The sequence below is a fragment of the Apodemus sylvaticus genome, chromosome 1 (assembly GCF_947179515.1).
Source record: "Apodemus sylvaticus chromosome 1, mApoSyl1.1, whole genome shotgun sequence".
Taxonomy (NCBI): domain Eukaryota; kingdom Metazoa; phylum Chordata; class Mammalia; order Rodentia; family Muridae; genus Apodemus; species Apodemus sylvaticus.
Window position 1 is genome coordinate 30747313 of NC_067472.1, and position 19675 is coordinate 30766987.

At 38.4% G+C, this 19675-nt stretch overlaps 1 protein-coding gene across 2 annotated transcripts in view; it reads left to right on the forward strand.

Annotated features, from left to right (window-relative positions):
- Positions 1 to 19675, forward strand: part of Prkg1 (protein kinase cGMP-dependent 1) — a 1198874-nt gene that overhangs the window by 480443 nt on the left and 698756 nt on the right. For both annotated transcript variants that reach the window (XM_052187297.1, XM_052187287.1), the window contains exon 3: positions 9681 to 9794. In XM_052187297.1, the coding sequence (XP_052043257.1) occupies positions 9681 to 9794 (114 nt within the window). The remainder of the gene's footprint in view (positions 1 to 9680; positions 9795 to 19675) is intronic.

A 19675-nucleotide genomic window follows, 5' to 3' on the forward strand; every position in this document is an offset into this window, starting at 1 on the left:
TCTGCTCCCTTAAAAAATGCAAATGTGGATATATATGTTATATTTTCTGGAGAATCCCAGTCTTCTGTAAAGGGGGAATGTTGGGTATAATAACTAGAAATCAATCCATGCTATTGCTGGCTACTTTCCAGTGCCAGGCAGTCTCCCTGCCCCCATAGCTACCCCCATATGGTGTCCACTCAACCTCTCCTGGCTTGCTTGCCGTGGAACCACGACTCCCATGGCTAGCTGCTGCCAAACTGATCAGTAACTCCAAATTTCCCATGGCTAGCTGGGGATATGCTCTCACAAATCCACACCCCATCCCGGTTACCTTTCCCTGGAGCTCAGTTAAATTGCCGTGAAATGAAAAACACCAGACAATCTTAGTGTAGAATCAACAGATAACACAATCGCTGGGTGTGGAATCTATCATCCTAACCAACTATTTTATGTTAGAAATCTTCCAGTTGTTCCAGAAGTGGGAAGGGGTAGATGGGGGAACAGGGGGAGGGAAGAGGGCTTATGGGACTTTCAGGAATTGGGGAACCAGGAAAGGGGAAATCATTTGAAATGTAAATAAAAATATATTGAATAAAAAATGCAAATTCGAAAGAAAGAAAGAAAGAAAGAAAGAAAGAAAGAAAGAAAGAAAGAAAGAAAGAAAGAAAGAAAGATCTTCCAGTCGTGGATCCTGATGGATTCTACCACAAGAACTATCATCCCAGGCTTACATCTTCTCTGCTTTGCTCCTGCCTCTCCATCAAAAAAGAACCCCTCCCCCCAGCCTTCCTTCTTCCTCTTTCAGACCAGGAAGCTGCCTCCTCCTCACCCAGTGATTGGCTTCTTGTCCTCCTTATTATTTAAGTTAGGGGAAAATTTCATTTCCGCTACAGTGGAAAACATGCATACCACTTCAAGTACACCTATTGTAAGTTGTCAAATACAAAGTCTCATGGTAAGAAGTATATTTTAGCATTGTGAAAGTTATAGTACAGTAATGGCACATACAAGTTTTCATACAGGCTTTCAGTAAGTGGAGAGAGTGGTTAGCACTTTCAGATGTTTGTCTTCTTCTGGACTGTGTAATAATATGATTAAAATCCAGGCCTAGGGCTTATGCATAAGTACAGTTACAGTGGGGCTCACTGACTAATACCCATCAGTTTACTGACTAATACCCATCAATTGTAGAGGATTGTTTTCATTCATGGGTTTCAGCACGATTGACATTTTGGGCTAAGTAATTCTTTGGCAGGATGCTACCCTGTGCATTATAGGAGACCCAAGACCATCTTTGGGATCTTTGCAGGATATCATCTAAGTGTTGACAATTCAAACTGCCCCCAGTCTTGGACATATGTTCCTTAAGAAGTAAAACTTCCCTTTTCTCCAACTGGAAAAATTGCATTGCATCATAAATTCTCCTAAGGTAAATTAAAATGTAAAATAAATGAATGTCATATGACTATCTAAAATCTGACAGTCATAGTAATGCCATTTTTTCTGTCTATAGAGAATTGTAGACATAGCTGTAATTGTGTGTCATTGTGTGTGTGTGTGTGTGTGTGTGTGTGTATGTTTGTGTGCTACATACAGGTGTGCACATTCATGTACTTGTGTGTGCATTTGTGGAAGACAGGTCGATGCTGGTTGTCTTCCTTTATCTCTCTTCACCCAATCTTTTGAGACAAAGTCCTGAGTGAATCTAGAGCTCACCAATGAGATTAGACTGACTAGCCAGGAAAGCCTCATTCTCCTCCTTTCTCTGCCTCCCCCTGTTGGATGATAGACATGCACCACCATGTTTTGCTTTTACAGGGCTATTCAGGCTCTAACTCAGGTCTTCATGCTTGTCCAGCAAGCATCTCTACTTTCTAATCCATCTCCCAGGCTTCTGTTTACTGTGGACCAATGGAAGGTGATCACATATTATAGAAACACTGTTGCCCTAGTATAGAGAAAATAGTGCAAGACTGTGTCATCCAGTGCTGGAATTTGGTTCAATAATCTGACTACTCAATAAGTTAACTTTTCAAGTCTCATTTGCTTCAGGAATGAGTAATCTATTTCCCCCTTGCTTTCCTATGTGTGCACGTCTTTCCCCTGGCCTGTCTTTAACTTTCCTCATAACTAGAAGTTAAAAGTCACAAATATTTGTCTTGAGTTCTCTGTGTACTTTACTAGGATTTCAAAGCATAATATGTAGAAAACCATAATATTGATCCTTGGGAAGAACTTCCCAGTCCTTGCCTGCAACCAGGTACGTGACTGACCCATCTGTAATAGATCCAGTATATTTGATTTTCCTTCAATGGATATACAGACAGAAATGCTGCAATCTCAGCTGCTTAAGCCTTCACTCTGACTGCTCAGATGGCTGTCTGTAGCCAACTGTCCATATTGCTCAAAGGCCAGTCCATTTCCTCATTGTTGTTTTCTTTGGGCTTCTCACCGCTTAAATGCTATTCTATTCTATTGGATCCTGAGCATATATGTGCCTCCTTTAAGTAATATGACTATAGTTTAGAGAGATGGCTCTGTGATGAAAAGTATAGGATGCTTCTGAAGATGACCTCTGCATGCTTCCCAATACCCACATAGTAGCTCACGATAATTGTTTTATCACTCAAGTTAAGAGGAATCTGCTACCCTCTTCTAGCATCTATGGGTAACAAACACACACATGGTTCTCACACTTAGATGTTGGCAAAGTACCCATACACAAAAGAGAGGAGCAAATATTAAAAGTGGATTGCTAAAATTTTGTGTTTAAGAAAACTCTTTGAATGAGAAGCTTTGTTATAATGATAGCATTATATGAATTCCAATGGTTATAAAACCATGAATGCAAGAATCGTTTAAGAAAGCCTTGCTGCGTACACATGTCTATTGAGGCACAAATTAGCAAAATTGAATCAACTAGTGATAAAACTAACTTTGAAGGAAATATGTCATACTGTAACAGGGCAGTTTCACTCAATGGCAGAAAAAAATTCATTCACCAAGTTCAAACCCTTGAAGGGAGAACATGTTATTTCAGAAGCAGGAGTTGAGACCCACGGAGGCCATATCCATTTTCCTCAGATGGGAAAGCAATCTTGAACAGATGCTCGATAGGGTCTCATATCCCGTCATTCTTTCATTCATAACAAACTTGCTTCTTATAGACAAGCTGTCTTTTTTTTTCTCAACCCATTGGGGATTAAGTGAATGGCAGGAATGGAGGAGAAGCAATATATCTTAGTCTGCATTCAGTTCCTGGGAAGTAGACAGAAAGGAGAGGACGCTTCTCCCTCTGCTTAGCCCTGTCCCTGCCTTGTCACTTTCTGCATTCTTCTCCAAGTGACACAGCCTCTGATCTAAAAGGACCCTGCAAGTCGGGTCTGATAGAATCTTTAATTGGTTGAGATCGAAGAAGACCCAGAGATGAACTTGTCTCCCAGAGGAAAATGTATCTGTGCTGGTGGCAACACAGCTCAACCGCCAGAACGCTGAAAGGACTGTTGAATCTAGGAACGATAGAAATCCTTATGAGAGAACAAACAGCATTAGGCCACAGCCTTTCACTTGGGAAGGAAAGAGAGCAGAGGTATTGTTTAAATGGAAACTTTGATATAATACCTGTTTGCTTTTAATGGCCAAACAAGCTGTCTTCAATGTGCCAACCAAGATTGCAGGAGCTGTGCACAGTGTTCACAATCAGGCTGTTACCAGCCATTCTTTCTGCTTGCCAGTAATAAATCCCAAAGCTAATTCTACTTATCATGAGACTCCTTATGGCTCAAAACCCTGGGTTAGGAAAAAGAAAAACCAGGATAAATGAAACCAGAGGATTTCACATCTCTTTATAAATCCAGTTTCTCCCTTTATTTCTTGAAACTCCTGATTCTTATGAAACACAGTGAAATGTATAGATGCTTTCTAATAGCCCTCTTCACACTTCGAATCTCCCCAGGGTCATGCACATAGAAGGGTGCCAAAAGCAGAAGCAAATTGATTGCAGCTGAAAGTGTCAGGCTTAGGATATATGACACAGGGCATTCCAGATTACAAATAGGCATATGGCACCTGAAGTAGGATTTTAAAAAGTATTCAATGTCCTGTGATATAGCTGTCAATTATTCATGGCAGTGGCAGAAGTAAGAAAAAATAACAAAATGAAGCCATAAATAATCATGAACCTCTTCTCAGCTGCTGTTTCTACCTTTTCTCTTGGACAGACCACATTAGCAATTTGGAAAATGCCAAGTGACTTGTATTTTTTTTTTGCTTATCATATGATGACCAGATGACAGGGTAAAAATAACAGAGTGCATCACATTATCAAACAACAACAAACTATAAAGAGCAAAGTCGAACACTAAGATGAACTAGATCTGGGGTTTATTGGTTTCCCAAATACGTTCTGATAGTCTGTATGGAGCACTGGGATTAGTCAAAGGGAAGGAATCATTTCAAAAGCCTAGAAGTTTACTAAGAGTCTGAAATTTAATTTTTGCTACTCTTTATAAAAAGTCTGGATTGAAATCTAACATTTAAGAGTCAAAATTGAAGAATTAAAATAGTTACAAATAAATGGTGATTGGTTTTATCTTTGTTTTTAAAAGTAATAGAACTTATATTCATTGAAATGTACCAAATTTAGTAAAAAAAAAAAAAAAAAAAAAAAAGTCATAGTGATGCAAAGGTTTCAGAATACACCATTCTACATTTTGGTAAACATGCCTCAGGCAAAAGCACCCCCACTCTTTCCTCCACAGCAGAACCATCACTCATAGGCTGCCCTCAAGGCTATCAGAGGTGGCCACTGAATAGAACAGAAAGAGAAATGTTCAGTACATAAGTAGCCCTAGGGCAGTAGTTCCCAGCCTGTGGGTTACTACCCCTCTGGGGCTCTTACAACCTTTGCACAGGGGTTACCTAAACCCATCTGTGTATCATATCTTTACATTACAATTCATCACAGTAGCAAAAACAATACTTACAAAATAGCAACGAAACTGATTTTGTGGTTGAGGGTCAATACAACATGAGGATCTGTTCTAAAGGGCCACAGCAGTCTGATGACTCCCTAATACTTTAGAGCAAGCTGATTATATGGAAGTAGGGATTCCTGGACATGCACACTTAGTTTTTAAGCAAGTGAGAGTTCAGATCTGGTGCCATATGCCTATTTGTAATCTGGAATGCCCTGTGTCATATATCCTAAGCCTGACACTTTCAGCTACAATCAAGTGAAGTATATGTTCAAATAGAAAAATATCTCACATAGATAACTCATAGACACTGAAGGACAATGTACTTAGTGTTCTTAAGTGAATATGCAATCTGTTCTGGAAAAGCATTTAGATGGCCATCCAGAGACCACCCTACCTAGGGATCCATCCTATCTTCAGATACCAAATCCTAATACTATTGCTGATACCAAGTAGCACTTGCTGAAGGTAGCCTGGAATGGCTGTCCCCTGAGAGGTTCTGATGCAGATACTCATATCCAACCATTGGATTGAGCCCAGGGATCCCAATGGAAGAGTTAGGTGGAGGACTGGAGGATCTGAAGGGGATTACAACTCCATAGGAAGAACAATGTCAACTAACTGGACATCCCAGAGCTCCCAGGGACTAAACCACCAACCAGCTACATATATAGCATAGGATGGCTTTATCTGGCATCAGTGGGAGGGGAGGTCCTTTGTCCTGTGGAGGCTTGATGCCCAGTGTAAGGGGTACTAGAGCCATGAGGCAGGAAAGGGTGGGTGGGTAGAGGAGCACCCTCATAGAGGCAAAGGACATGGGATATGGGATGGTTGGGATTATGGAGGAGAAACTGGAAAGGTGGGTATCATTTGAAATGTAAATGGATAAAATGATTAATACAAAGAAAAATGAAAAGAAAGCATCTAGAAATGCACACTTGCTTCTGAGTGTATTTGAAAGTTGATATGAAGCCTAATAAGTAAGCTTAACCAATTCCTCATCAATAACTCACTTTTCTGATCTATTGAAAACTAAGATACCTCTCCATGCCTTTTAAAGAGCTGTGCTTCAAGCCATGTATGTCTCTGTCATATGAGTCCCTCACCTGTCTCTTCTTTCTGTTAGTTATCCTCATCCTCACAGCAGGAATGAAGTAAAATAAGTTACCCAATTATGATTCAGGGCAATAGGCTATGAGCACTTTCTGTTTCTGATTTAAGTATGTCTGGTCCCTAAACTATAATGCCAGCAACAGAAACAATGTTTTAAACTGGTTGGGACACAGTGACACATCCCTATAATTCCATCACTCTGAAGGTAGAACTAGAAAGAGCCGAAGTTCAAAGTCATAGCAAGTTTGAGATTATCTAAGACTTTATGAGACACTGTCTCAAATATAAAAAGCAATACTAAATAAATAAATAAAAACATATTTTTAAATAAGTATCACATAGCATCAGATCACTTATACTTCCTTGGTAATTTTGGCCATATTGACTGTTTAGTATTTAACCTGGAAAATATATTCATATCCAAGCTAGTATTTATCAAGTATAATACCGAATATTTTAGCTATCCTAATTAACATGGAACACAAACTTCTGTTGGCAGCACCAGTTAATCATATATAAATGAATAATTAGCACATGTATAATTTACTTTTTATCAACAAAATTAAGTTAGATGTAAAAAAAATATAGACAAATAAGATCAGGATAATAAGGCACAGTGTGATGGTTCATACCTTTAATTCCAGTACTCAGGAGACAGAATTAGGACTGGTCTATTCAAAGCCAATGTGGTCTACAAAGTGAGACTCTCTAAAAAAAAGATTAGGAAAATAATTTGTAACTAGAAGTAAATTTGTACAAAAATTTCCAACACTAAAGTCTCATAGTGTTCAGGACATGCACTTTCTGAAGATCTTAAAACTGGAAGTTGTGATCACCTACGAGAGTAGTTGTCCCTTCATTAATATAGACAGATGTTCTAAGAACATGGCTTTTCCAGAGAGGAAGTATGTCTACAGGATCAGCTGTGATACTCATGATGGTAGATGGGTAGTTTCAACTTCCTGTAAGAAGAATCATCTAGTTTTCACAAATCAGCTCTGATGTGATGTGTCCGCAGATTTACTTCAAGACACCTCTGGTTCGGAACAACCATTTGAATGTTATTTGTTGTCTTTTATTGGCCAAGCGTTACTACAGATTATGTAATTCTCAGTGTTTAGCTGGATTCTACTTAGGTGTTGCTTTCCATAGAGACTGTTAAATGTCAACTTCAAAGACAGAGAAGCAGACTCACCCTGTCACTCATTTTTCCTCTAAGCATTGGTTGTTTTGTTTTAATTATATTTATAACTAACACTACAAGCTTTAGATTGACAGTTTTATAATCAATCAGAAAGTTATTACTTCTTATCCTTGGGAGCTTCAAACTCAAGTGTGTCATCTCTGAACAGAGATGGATGTAGAAAAATCCAAAGACTTGGCATTCTCCCTGGTGAATCACTGATTTTCTTGGGTTCCTATTTTCTTCTTTGGGTCTGACAATGACTTGAGCTAGAATGTTTTCTCCTCACTGCCATTACACCTCTTTGAAGGAATCTAAAAACAAACTGTTTATAACAGGAAACCTATTTTCCTACATATGCTCCAGTTACTAAAGTAGCTGATGGTATATTATAAATAATTCTACCATCTACTTACATGATAAACCAGCATAATGAAAGTTACGTCAGCAGTAAGAACAGATATTTGACTGTTAGTTCAGGGTTAAGTATTTTAGCTGCCTTATCTCACATAAATTTAACAATCACATGGGCACTCTGGCTTTATTTATTTTTACTAATGAAGAAAGTAAAGTATTGAAAACTTAAGCATATTTACCAAATGCCATAGTGCTGGTAACTGACAGATAGGACAACTCAGGTCCTAGTTTGATTTCAGACAATATAATCATTTCTTTACTACCCCTTATGCTCTGTCTCACTCTTGTGTGTCACATGAATTTTGTAGAGGAAGACTTATTGCTAAAATAAATAATTTTTGAATAGATAAACTCCTTGGGCTGATTTTTGATATAGCTTGAAAGAGGACATTTTCTTTCTATGGTCAGTGAGCATGAGAAGGCTCAGGAATGTCTGATTAACATTGAGACTGCAAGCACTTCCAAACCTTTGGAATCATTAGATTTGCTCATTCACAGCTTACTTATAAGGAGTAATGCAGTTTCCAGTGTGATACGTAGATTCGGTATTTCATCATAATTACTTTATACTACCCTGTCCACAGATACTATTTAAATATGGAAACCCAGGGAAGAGATGTTCTCCAATGGTGGTTCTCAACTGTCCTAATGCTTAGGCCCTTTTATATAGTTCATGTTTTGGTGAACCCCCCACAACCATAAAATTATTTTGTTACTGCTTCACAACTGTAAATTTGCTAGTGCTATGAATGGCAATGTAAATATTTGATGTGTAGGATATCTAGCACGAGACCTCCGAGGAGAGGTCATAAGCCACAGGTTGAGAACCAGTGTTCTACAGTGCCCCACAGATGCATAGGTGAATCATCTTTAATGCTCAACAAATGTGTGGAAGTTAATGTATTGGTTCAGATTTTTTAAACCCATATTTAGATTAAACTCTATTGGTTTAAAAAAACTGGAGTGAATTTATTCTCAGCCTACACACACACACACACACACACACACACACACACACACACACACGAAACAGGCACATGAAAGAATAGCTCTGATGCTGGTATATGGGGCCTAATGTTCGGACAACACTGGAAAGCATCTGGTCAGGACTTAGTTTTTTTACCAACAGAAGTTTTCTTCCATAGACGGAGGATAAGAGATTGGAAAAACAGCCGGCAAGAGTGGAGGATTGCCTCTAGAATAAAGTGTGTGTGGCTTTTGATTTTTCTCCTAGTTGTGTTGGGTGATAGAAATTTTAATCTACACAGCTATGACTTTTTAAAATTCGTGTATTCCCCATGAATAGCACTAGGCGTCCTTATTCGTGAGCGGCGAACTGTACCCAGTATGTATCATTTCCTTGGCTTTTCCTTTCTTTAGCATTTTATTCTCCCATCCATTGTGGAGCATAAACAGAAACAGTCCTTGCGCTTTGCGGTTGCCTTTTTTCTGATTGATAGTCAACTTCACAGGCTGGGAAGCAGAGAAACAGTTTGCCTTGGTCAGATAAGATGTTTCCAAATAAACAGATACCAAAAGCTGCAATTAAATAATGCCCAAGGGTCAGAGCAGTTTCTCTCTTTATAATAACTGCCTTGCTCAAAATTAGAGTTTCCAAGTCTGAGGCATGCTGTAGAAAATGTGCCCACTTACTCACTTTTGGATGTAAAAAAAAAAAATGTTAAAATTGGAATTGTTATGGTTTGCTAAAATTATATATGAAATAGTTCCCTACACTTCTGTTTTCATCCCTACCTTTCCTCAGTCTTTTCTTTGAGTCTCACATCAAATCTGTCGGTGAAAAATTTAAGAGATGGAATTCTTAACATGCATATTTTACTGCATTTCCTGCATCGTACTGTGGGGAAAACTTTGTATCAACCGGTTCACTGATGAATTTTTTTTTAAAAAAAAAATAAGTTCTACATTTTTCAGCTTGTAATGAAACTGCAGCAAATGAAATGGCATGGGAGAGAATTAAGGTGACACGCCTTCTCTTCTTCTTTCAGATGGGAAGGTAGAAGTCACAAAAGAAGGCGTGAAGCTGTGTACCATGGGTCCTGGAAAAGTGTTCGGGGAGCTGGCTATTCTCTACAATTGTACCCGGACAGCGACCGTCAAGAGTAAGGCTCATTTCCCTGGTTTTCACATTCTTTCCACTTCGTCTTTCCTCTGCCTGTGCAATATCGATTTAATACTGATCAGTTGAATCTATGTCATTAGTCATTCTGTATTCAGAGTTTGGCTTTGTAGTCAGGGGATAGGTTGGTTCACTTACCATAAGATGATAGTTGGCGATACATTTTATCTCTGACATGGAACAATTATTGTTCTCATTAAAACTTATGGGAGAACTTTTTTTTTAAGGTATAATGCTTTAAATTTTACTGGGAGAAAGTCCTTTTCTTTTTTTCCTATCACTAAAGCCTGGGGATGATATTCCAAAACATTTTCAAGCCTATTTTAGATCATATAAGCTGTAAGATTCCCACCTGTTGATCCTGTGTTTTGGAAAACCTGAGGCAAGAAGTGTCCTTTGTCTCATCCAAATATCCCCGGATAAAATACACCCTAGATTCTATAACTGCATCTGAGCACATTTTTATCGTCAGCTGCTTATCACGTTGGATTTTGTGATGGCTCTTCTTTCCTCTGATTGAGCGTATTTTAAATCGGGTGGTAAAATAGCTCGTTTGCCTGATTTTACATATATGTATAGATGTGATTTCTCTGACAACACTGGGTGTTCAGTAGGAGCAGCTGCAGCAGTTAGAAAGAAAATTGTATTTTTTAAAAAATATCTTCCTGTGTAAAGACATAAGGATGGTATAACAAATGGAGCTGAATTCAAAGCCAGCAGTAGAAGTCTGGCACATCTTTAGGCAGGTGTGTGTATGTGTGATTCAAGTGTCACATTACACCGTGGATAATTTTGATGACAAATTATGATGAGCAGCTTTCGTTAAAAACAAAATATGGTAAACTGACAAATTGTTAATATCATTTAGGTTTTTTTTTTTTTTTGGATAACACTGGGTAGTTTGTGTATTTCTGCCCCCAAGTACAATCAACAATTGGCACTCTCCTATGAAGGTATCAGTTGTAAAGGATTCAAGAACGTATGGCCACATGAAGAATGTATGGCCACCTACAGTACCAGATACAGCTTATCATGATTGTCAGTCAGTGACCTTTCTCCTGAAGTGCTACAGTGTTGTTTACACTGGGTCTCTTTCAGAATCGGTCCTTCTGGGCACCTAATTCTTGATCTTAGAAAGGAGATCCTCCAATGGATAAGTAGAGCCAGGATTTTCTTTCACACTATCATTTAATTTCATGACTTGAAGATGATCTGTAATTTTCACTCCCTTAATAAGGAGCCAGAGATAGGGAAAGAGCAGCTATTACTCCATTACAGCAAACAGATTTTACTATTATGTTTTGCTTTTGTAAGAAATATATTTTTAGGGTAAATAAATGATCAAAAGAACACATTTGTGTTAATATATGTTTTCTTAGAATCGTGAATAATTTTTGCCATTTTCATTTTTTTGAGCATCTCAGCCTTGTATAATACTGCTCATTGAATCTATTTGAGACTACAAATTTCTAAAGGTTAACATATGGTGATCACTCCATTCTTAATCATATGAAATATTGGAGGAAATATTTTATATAGACTAGTTTACTAAAATGGATTTTAGAGCTAATTATTTTTTATAAGAGATTTCTTTCTTTCAGATAGATGAGTGGTCACATGAAGGATCTGTAAAATGGTGCTCATTTTCACTAGCTGCTATATACTCACAGAGAAAATTTAGACAGGCACTATGCATCTGAATTAGTGAGAACAAGTTGAATCATAGATGTAAAAAGATAATCCTGTTTCCAGGCCAAAACATTCTACACCAAGGTGAATGCATGTTGGGGATCATTTTTTTTCTTGAAAAAAAAATGCACATGTGTGTGTTTCACTTCACAACGCCTGCTTAAGATATGAAAATTGCATGGAGAAATGAGCCGTGGTCTTATGGTAAGGTGTCTCTGAATTTGCACTTATAAAGGTTATGAATAAAGGTATGCAATATTGCTTACGAAGAACTATTTCTTTTGACGGTTGCTTTAGAGCTATAAGGTATAAATAACAGCTATTTATTGCTCAGTACTGTTTGTCATGTCTCCTTTCCTATCCAGAGAGATTGTACACATTACTATGGACCTTAAGTACAATTTTTTTCTTTATGGTGAAACTAAATTTACAGACCTTATAGTTCTTATTAGAATGCACCATGGATGCTATTTTTAAACAGTGAGTACAGAATATAACACCAAAGGCTATCTTACTTGTTTCACGTGAGATTTTAAAAATGTCTTTAAATGTATTTACCTTCATAGGTCAGGTTACTTTCTTGGGATTCACTATTGGGTTTGATAGCCCACTTCCTAACCGCCATCTTGTCAGTGATGACTGTTGAGTGTAACAGTGCGCATCTGGAGAGAACTCTCTCCTTATCTAATTAGCACAGCTATGTGTGCTGTTTCCTTTCTTAGTTTTCAGGCCTTGCTCTGTCTTCTATAATTAAAAATGTAGATGACTTCTCTTTCTTCTTCCCTAGGCTGACTGAAAATTGCCTATGCTTTTAATACATTTATATTCCCAGAGTAGTGGCTCACAGGAGGCTTGTACAGGACCAGCAATGAACACGAATGAACACTTTTCTTGAGAGCACTGTTTAAATTTTTATAAGACCATGAGAAAATTCCAACGTCTTCGGATAGTTGATCATATTCCTTTTCATATCTGAAATACTTTTAAATTTCTCTTAGTACAGCTCTAGATTGGCATGAAATGCTCCAGAAGATGTCTCCTTGTGGTGATCTTACTGGAAGACTCACTGTGGAAGCTTGAGCCCAGATCTTTTTTTTTTTTTTTTTAATCTCAGAAAAATAATCAACTGTCTTTCAAAAAAATATATAAATGGATAGCACTCATTGTAAGGATGATACTGAGAGGACGGTCTGATATTCTCAGGAAGAAAAATCTTTAGTAATCAAAACTATAGAGACATAGGAAGAAAATGACAGGACATGGCGCAGAGATCTATATTCGTGTCCTGCTCCTGTCTTACAAGGCAACACCATCAATTTACCCTAGAGAAATGAAGATACAAAATGCATAGGCTTAGCGTTATGTTGGAAATAAAAATCTAACAACTCTATGTACTTCAGGGCTCCTTTACTAACTGTGTTCTGAAATCGGCCACTTGTTTTGTACCTGTCCAATTATAAGCATCATAGATGCCAGTGGATGAGCAGAGAATCAGCTGTTACGGTTCTGCAACATCGATTAATGAGTGTCTCTCATGTTGCCTGAGCATTCTACGCTTGCTTAAGTGTTTGGCCTTGTAAAGAGAAAGAAGTTTTTCTGTGCATTTTTCAGAATACACCAAGGGTAGGGATCCTTACATTGGCCGAATACCCCTTGCCTTGTCATTTGTCACAACTGCTTATCATCATACTGTATCTAATGCATCACTCCTGGTCTCAATTTTACTGCATTCACCCTACCGTGTTAGCAGTTTACACATACTCTGGGCCTCTTCCCTTATTTCTATGCTCACAGTTCTTCAAAGTACCAAAATGAAAAAGGTGCAGTGACTGGGCTTCTAAAAATGGAGAGGAAGTGTGTTTCATTCCCAGGGAGGACAGGCCTGGGGTGGGTACCTTTCATTCCACCTCTGTGGCTCTTCTGTTTTTCTTGTTGTTCTGTTTTTCTTGCACTTCCTATTCCAAGCCCACAATTTCACAAGGATGTTCAAGCGCTGAAGATGTATGACTCTTTGTCTACCTCTAGCAGGAACTGGGTTTGTTTTTGTGTTTGTGTTAGTTTGTTTTTGCTTTAAAATACCAAATCGAAGCAGTGTTCCTCTTACGCTGAGTTTGTAACTCACCATGTCCTGAGTCCTTTGCTAATATATTCTTCAAATAGTATTACTCCAGTTATACCCAGTAAAAATTGAAGACTAAAAGAATTCTTCATCAGAAAGTCTCAGTGGTAGGTTAGGAAGATTCATCACAGAAAGTTATCTAAGTCATATGCTTGTACAGGCTGGGGTAGATGCTTTATGAGGCTATTTGGACAAAATATCTGAGTGATTATTTCTCTCTAGATTATTTATAATGAGCATTTAAAAAATCTTTTGTAGTAAGACAGTTCAGTGCAAACACAGTTCAGCCTAAGCAGACTTTTAAAAATGGCAAATTAGTAACTTTGATAACATCTGGTAAAAATATTTTTCTGCCTTGGTTAGAATGCTTTCAAGTTTTACACTTAATCTTTTCTAAGATATCAGTAGGAATTAACTAATTAAGATATTATAGTGTCATGGACATTTTATAAATAAACTTAAAAGGTTTGGATTTTTTGTTGTTTAATTTTTAACATTTAAAGTAAATTTGAGCTTTTGCAGGGGAGTGGCTTGTTCATTCCCTTACATCTCTGTTTCAAACTTTACATTTAATCACCTTAAATCAGAAAAATCTGCCAAGTATCAAAAAACAAACAAGCAGAAACAGATGAATGGAGAGAGAGAAAAAAGATCAGGCAATTTTTCTCTGATAACTCTATATGCTATGAATAAAAATGTCTCTGTCTAATAAGTATGCTATGCACCATACCTACATAAAGTGCTTTATATTGGCAGCCTTTTCCCATTGCTACTGAGAAGGCATCCTAGATGAGGCCCTTTTGTAGCGGCGGACCTTGAAAATGTATTAGTATTACTGAAACAAGATGTAAACAATCGGGTTCTTTCAGGGAATATGATTATAGAGCATTGTAAAGCATCCTATTTATGATGAGGACACACAGTGTAAATGAAGAAGCATGGTCAGCAGCACCAGTCACTGTGTACACTTGCTACCTGGGATTTTAATGAGTTCTTGCAGTTGTGAACCTTCATGGTCCCCATCTGCAACATGAGTAGGAAAGGTGACTGTGCTAATGAGCCTCTGTCTGGCCTCTGAGCACGAACCTTTTATAATGCATGTTATACTAATGAATGCTTTCTGCTAAGAATCCCGAAAACCTGGGGAGAGAGCACAAAGTAAGTTTAGGCTGATAGAGACTAAAAGGTTGATCCTGGGAAGGATGAGATTGTCCTGTGTGTCCCACAGAAATTTTATCATCCAGAAAAAAAAGAAGCCAAGTGATGCATGGCAACACCACCTTGAAGTACAAAAACACCTGCCTAGTGAACTCAGAGATAATGATAACGATCTTCCTAAAATAGCATTACCTTATGAATTAAACAATACAGTGATGTTGTTAACACATGAAGCTAGACTTCATGAGAAATACATTTCTTTGATGTAGAAGCAACTCACTAGGTACCAACAATGCCACGTCACAGACTAACCATGCAAGCAGATACCCAAACACTAGCCTTTATTCTCATTCTGCGAGCTATATAGAGTACGGGTGAATTTTAAGGGCAATGATTTTTCTACTTAAGTTTAATAAAAACTGTAATAATCGGAGTCTATTTATCATTTGAATTTAACTGCTTCCAATAAAAACCATTATCTAATTTCCATGCTGATGAGGTGTGGCTGACAGTCATCTTTAACAGTACATCCGGAAAGAAAGAAACTCATTTCTCCTTACAGTTAGATAAATTTCTTCTCCCCTCCTCTCTCCTTTAATTGCTCAGTCCCTAGCATATTGAATATTCCTTCCCTTTGGAAATAAGTCAAGGTTTACCTGATAAGCTATTACTTTTAAAAGGTTCCAGATAAGTTAATAGTAAGTCTAAACAATAGACCAGGAAGGCTGCAGTTTTATTCTCTTTCCTTTTTTCAGAAAATTTTTTTAAAGTATCTTTAATTTTTTTTCACAGTCCAGTCATTATCCCCCTCCTGGTCCACCCTGCAACAGTTCCTCATCCCATTCCTTCTACTCCATCTCCAAGAGGATGTCCCCACCCCCATCCCACCCACCAGGCCTCTCTACTCCATGGGGCTTCAAGAGGGGTAGCTGCCTCTTCTCTCATTGAGGTTAGACCAGGCAGTCCTCTGCTGTATATGTGCCAGGGGTTGGAGGGCTCGTATCAGCTGGTATATGCTGCCTGGTTAGTAGCTCAGTGACTTAGAGATCTCGGTGGTCTAGGTTAGTTGAGACTGCTGGTCTTGCTATGGGGTTGCCCTCAGCTTCTTCCAGTCTTTCACTAATTCAACCACAGGGGTCCCCAGATTCTATCCATTGGTTGGGTGTAAGTATTCTTTAACCCTAAAAGGTAATAGCTTTTCCATGCAGACTATGACATGAGCCTCACAGAATGTCAAGTGAGCCTCAACTTTTGATACAGTAATTCCTCAATGTACTTATTTGCTAGGGGACTGTCTGTATTCTCTCAGTGGATTGGGGGTAGAAAACGAACAAACAAACAACAAAGTAGTATCGTAGGCCAGGGCTATATATAATTATTTTTATTAAAAAGTCTCCATTCCTGGCCTGCGATTTCCTAATAAGCACTTAGATGCTACTAATAAATGATAAAGAGACAACATGTGAGGGCTCAGTGCTGTGGTAGTCTCAGAGCTTCAGAGTTGGTGGCATTGCTATCCTGGTGTGATGTGGAAGCAGCTGAGATATAACCCCATTTAGCAGTTGTCCCCTACCACAGAGCTAGAGAGTGGTTGTGGGACAGGTATTAGTTGGCTGTGTTGCTGCTGTCACTGCTTTTGTATTTTGTCTCCACTCATTTGGATTCTAAGTCCAACTGTATCTGTTTGATGACCTCTACTGCTCTCAAGATGCTACTTTTACACATGTGCATGTATGAATGCACGTGCACATGCGCACACACACACACACACACACACATACACACACTTTTTGAAATTTTAAGCATCTTAAGCACAACGACCCATGTTGAAAGCATCAATTACCAAGGGAAGAATGAAATGCCACTGGGAGGGGGACCAGCCCTACAGCTGCGTGATGAACAGACAGAACCATTTGCATTGCTAGATCTGAAAAGCATTGAATCTTTCTGAACTTTTAATGACATAAACATGAAATGACATGTTCATGGCTCAACCTTGCTAAGTGGCTACATGTTTCATTTGTGAAATCTATTAGTTAGGGTTCTTTAAAGTTGGAATTTTGAGAATTTGAGCAGCACTTTGAAAAAGAGAATAGCAAAGGAAAAATTATTTTGTCGTTGTGCCACAGAGTAAAAGGGAAATTCTGAATTGTGATCAGTGTTTGCACTATCTCCTTAAATTTCCTCTGATGACTGGAAGATTGTAATCTCAGCACACTCGCAGGAGACCTTTTTTATTAACTGCATATATTTCTATGTACGGTTATACTTGGGTATATCCATGGGGATCATTTGCTTTATATGAAAGGTGCAATATTTACATACAACTTATGCAGATTCTCGCATGTGTTTTTAAGCATGGTTAGGTTACTTGTATTTGATATGTGTATGTGTTCAATACAAGTATTATTTCAAGCCTTTTCTATCTGAAGTTGGTTAGATCTGCAGATCCCGAGGACTGACTGTGATCATAATGGGGTCTGTAATTTACAACCTATCATCCCATGCATTATGTAACAAAGTCCCCCAAAATAGCCTGATGCTGATAGGAAAGACTGACCATGATTATCTGGGGCAGAAGAAATACAAGCCACATCATGGCCTTTATTAGTGAATTTCTCTGATAGACTCTTATGTAAATTTAGATAATAGTATTCAAAACACTTATTGTAAACATTACCTTTCCCTCTTATAACATATGTGGACACTTAATAAGCTTAATAGATATACCATTCATACCATACAGACACACACCCAAACACAATGCAGCACACACACACACACACACACCCCTTTGACTGTTTGTCAAAGAATAGTCCATGATCCCTCTAGCAACCATAATCTATGGAGTCAGAACTTTTGGTGCTGGGACAAAAGAGTCTTTGTAGAAGAAGTCATCCAGGTGATGCCCCTAAAGTTAAGGGTCAGTGACAAGCATCCCCAGAGGTAAAGCACTAACATAAACTTATGGATAGCCTTGTATATATCAAACTGTCTATCTTAGAATATTTAAAATAGAACATTAAGCACTATAGTAAGTAGTGTGATTTTGGAACTCCAACGCAATATCTTCTTGTTTCCTGTTCATCAACAATCAAGGAAAGTTGTGCTTTTCTCCTCAAAAGTGAACTGTCTTTGTAGAGTACCTACAATACACTGTGAAGTTGTTAGTTTGAACAATATTATGGAGTTAAATTAGAAGAACATGTTGAGAGGGAAGGAAAAAAATTAAAAAATCATGTGCGGTGAGGCCATGTTCTCAATGTAGATCACTGTTTGATTTATTGGGTTTGATGCCTAGGCTGTTGGGAAGAAAACAACAAAGAGAAAGTTTAATTTGATTTTGTTGCTATTCTTTTTTTCCCCCACAGTTGTTGAAGCTTGATTAGATACAAACAAATGTGGATAGACATTTTAAAAAACCAGTTGGTCACTGGTTGATATTGTGGATTTCTGAGCTAGATTCCATCAACTGCGAAAGCTCTCCTAAGGGTTTTCCAATGAAGTCCACAGTGAGCTCTAGGTGGCCACAGAGGGACTGCTTGTCTCTTTGGTTCTGACTATGACAGGGTAGAAATATATTAATGTTTCACAGTCATTAAAGAAGAAGCAGAATATCCCTCATAATTGAGACACTGTAAGAGTCTCTTACAGACCTAGAATGTTGATCTATGAAAGGAGGAGACCCAGCTGTTTCTGTAGCCATTGATAATTGGGTTTTCATTTGAACGTGACAGTAGATCCTAAAAAAGTGAGTGCTGAATTATCAGAAGGCAGACAAAAAGAGACAAGTAAGTAAAGAAACATTCAGGTTCAGTGAATGCATCCTCTGAGGCTGAACCTCACCTCTTTATTGGTTGTTTTCTTCTAAAGGACTGTTGGTCCCACTAACAAACACACACTTTGTGCCCCACTTCTAATAGAGAAGTAGTTTAAAGTGTCATTGTCTCTAGCCCTTCAGTGGGGTCAGACAGCACTGTTGACATCTTCCCCACTGCTTTCTATTTATTTTATTTCCAAAGTAAAGTACTGTGGGATGCTTCTGCTTATCAGAAAGCTGATAAGAAGAGTCTCTGGGACTGGCAAGATGGCTCAGCAGGTTAAGGTACATGCTGCTAAGCCTCATGGCCTGAGTTCAGTTCCCTAGACCAATGTAGTAGAAGAAAAGAACCTAAAAGTTGTTCTCTGACCTCCTCACATGAACACACAAACATAAAACACACACACACACACACACATACACACGCACATGTACAGATGACCTTCAGAATCCCCCAAAAGCAGTCCTATTAAATGCCTGTTCTTTCTTCTCACTCTTGCTTCTGGATTAATTTCTTCTCTGGAATTTTGAGGTTCAGGCGGGTAATATTATTGTAAACCACTGCTCTGTTTGAATCCACAGACACTGAGTATGTAATAGTTGTCCCTTTTCACCTGCCCACTATGTAGGTGAAATTTTTCTGTGTAGTGTTGCCAAACTCCATTTTAATCTTTTATAGTGGAGATCAACACATCTATATAACTGAGCTTAAGAAGCTCAGGTAACTTTCTCTTTTTTATGTTTTTTAATTGGCTATTTTCTTTATTTGTATTTCAAATGTTATCCCCTTTCCCAGTTTCCTATCCTCCCAGAAACCCCCTACACCATCCTCCCTTCCTCTGCTTCTGTGAGAATGTTCCTCCCCCCACCCCACTCCCACCTCCTCATCCTCGATTCCCCTAGATTCCCCTACACTGGGGCATCTATTGAGCCTTCATAGGAACAAGGACCTCTCCTCCCATTGATGCCTGACAAGGCAATCCTCTGCTACATATGCAGCTGGAGCCATGTGTATTCCTTGGTTGATGGCTTAGTCCCTGGGAGCTCTGGGGGTCAATAATAGTAGACTCATTGATCT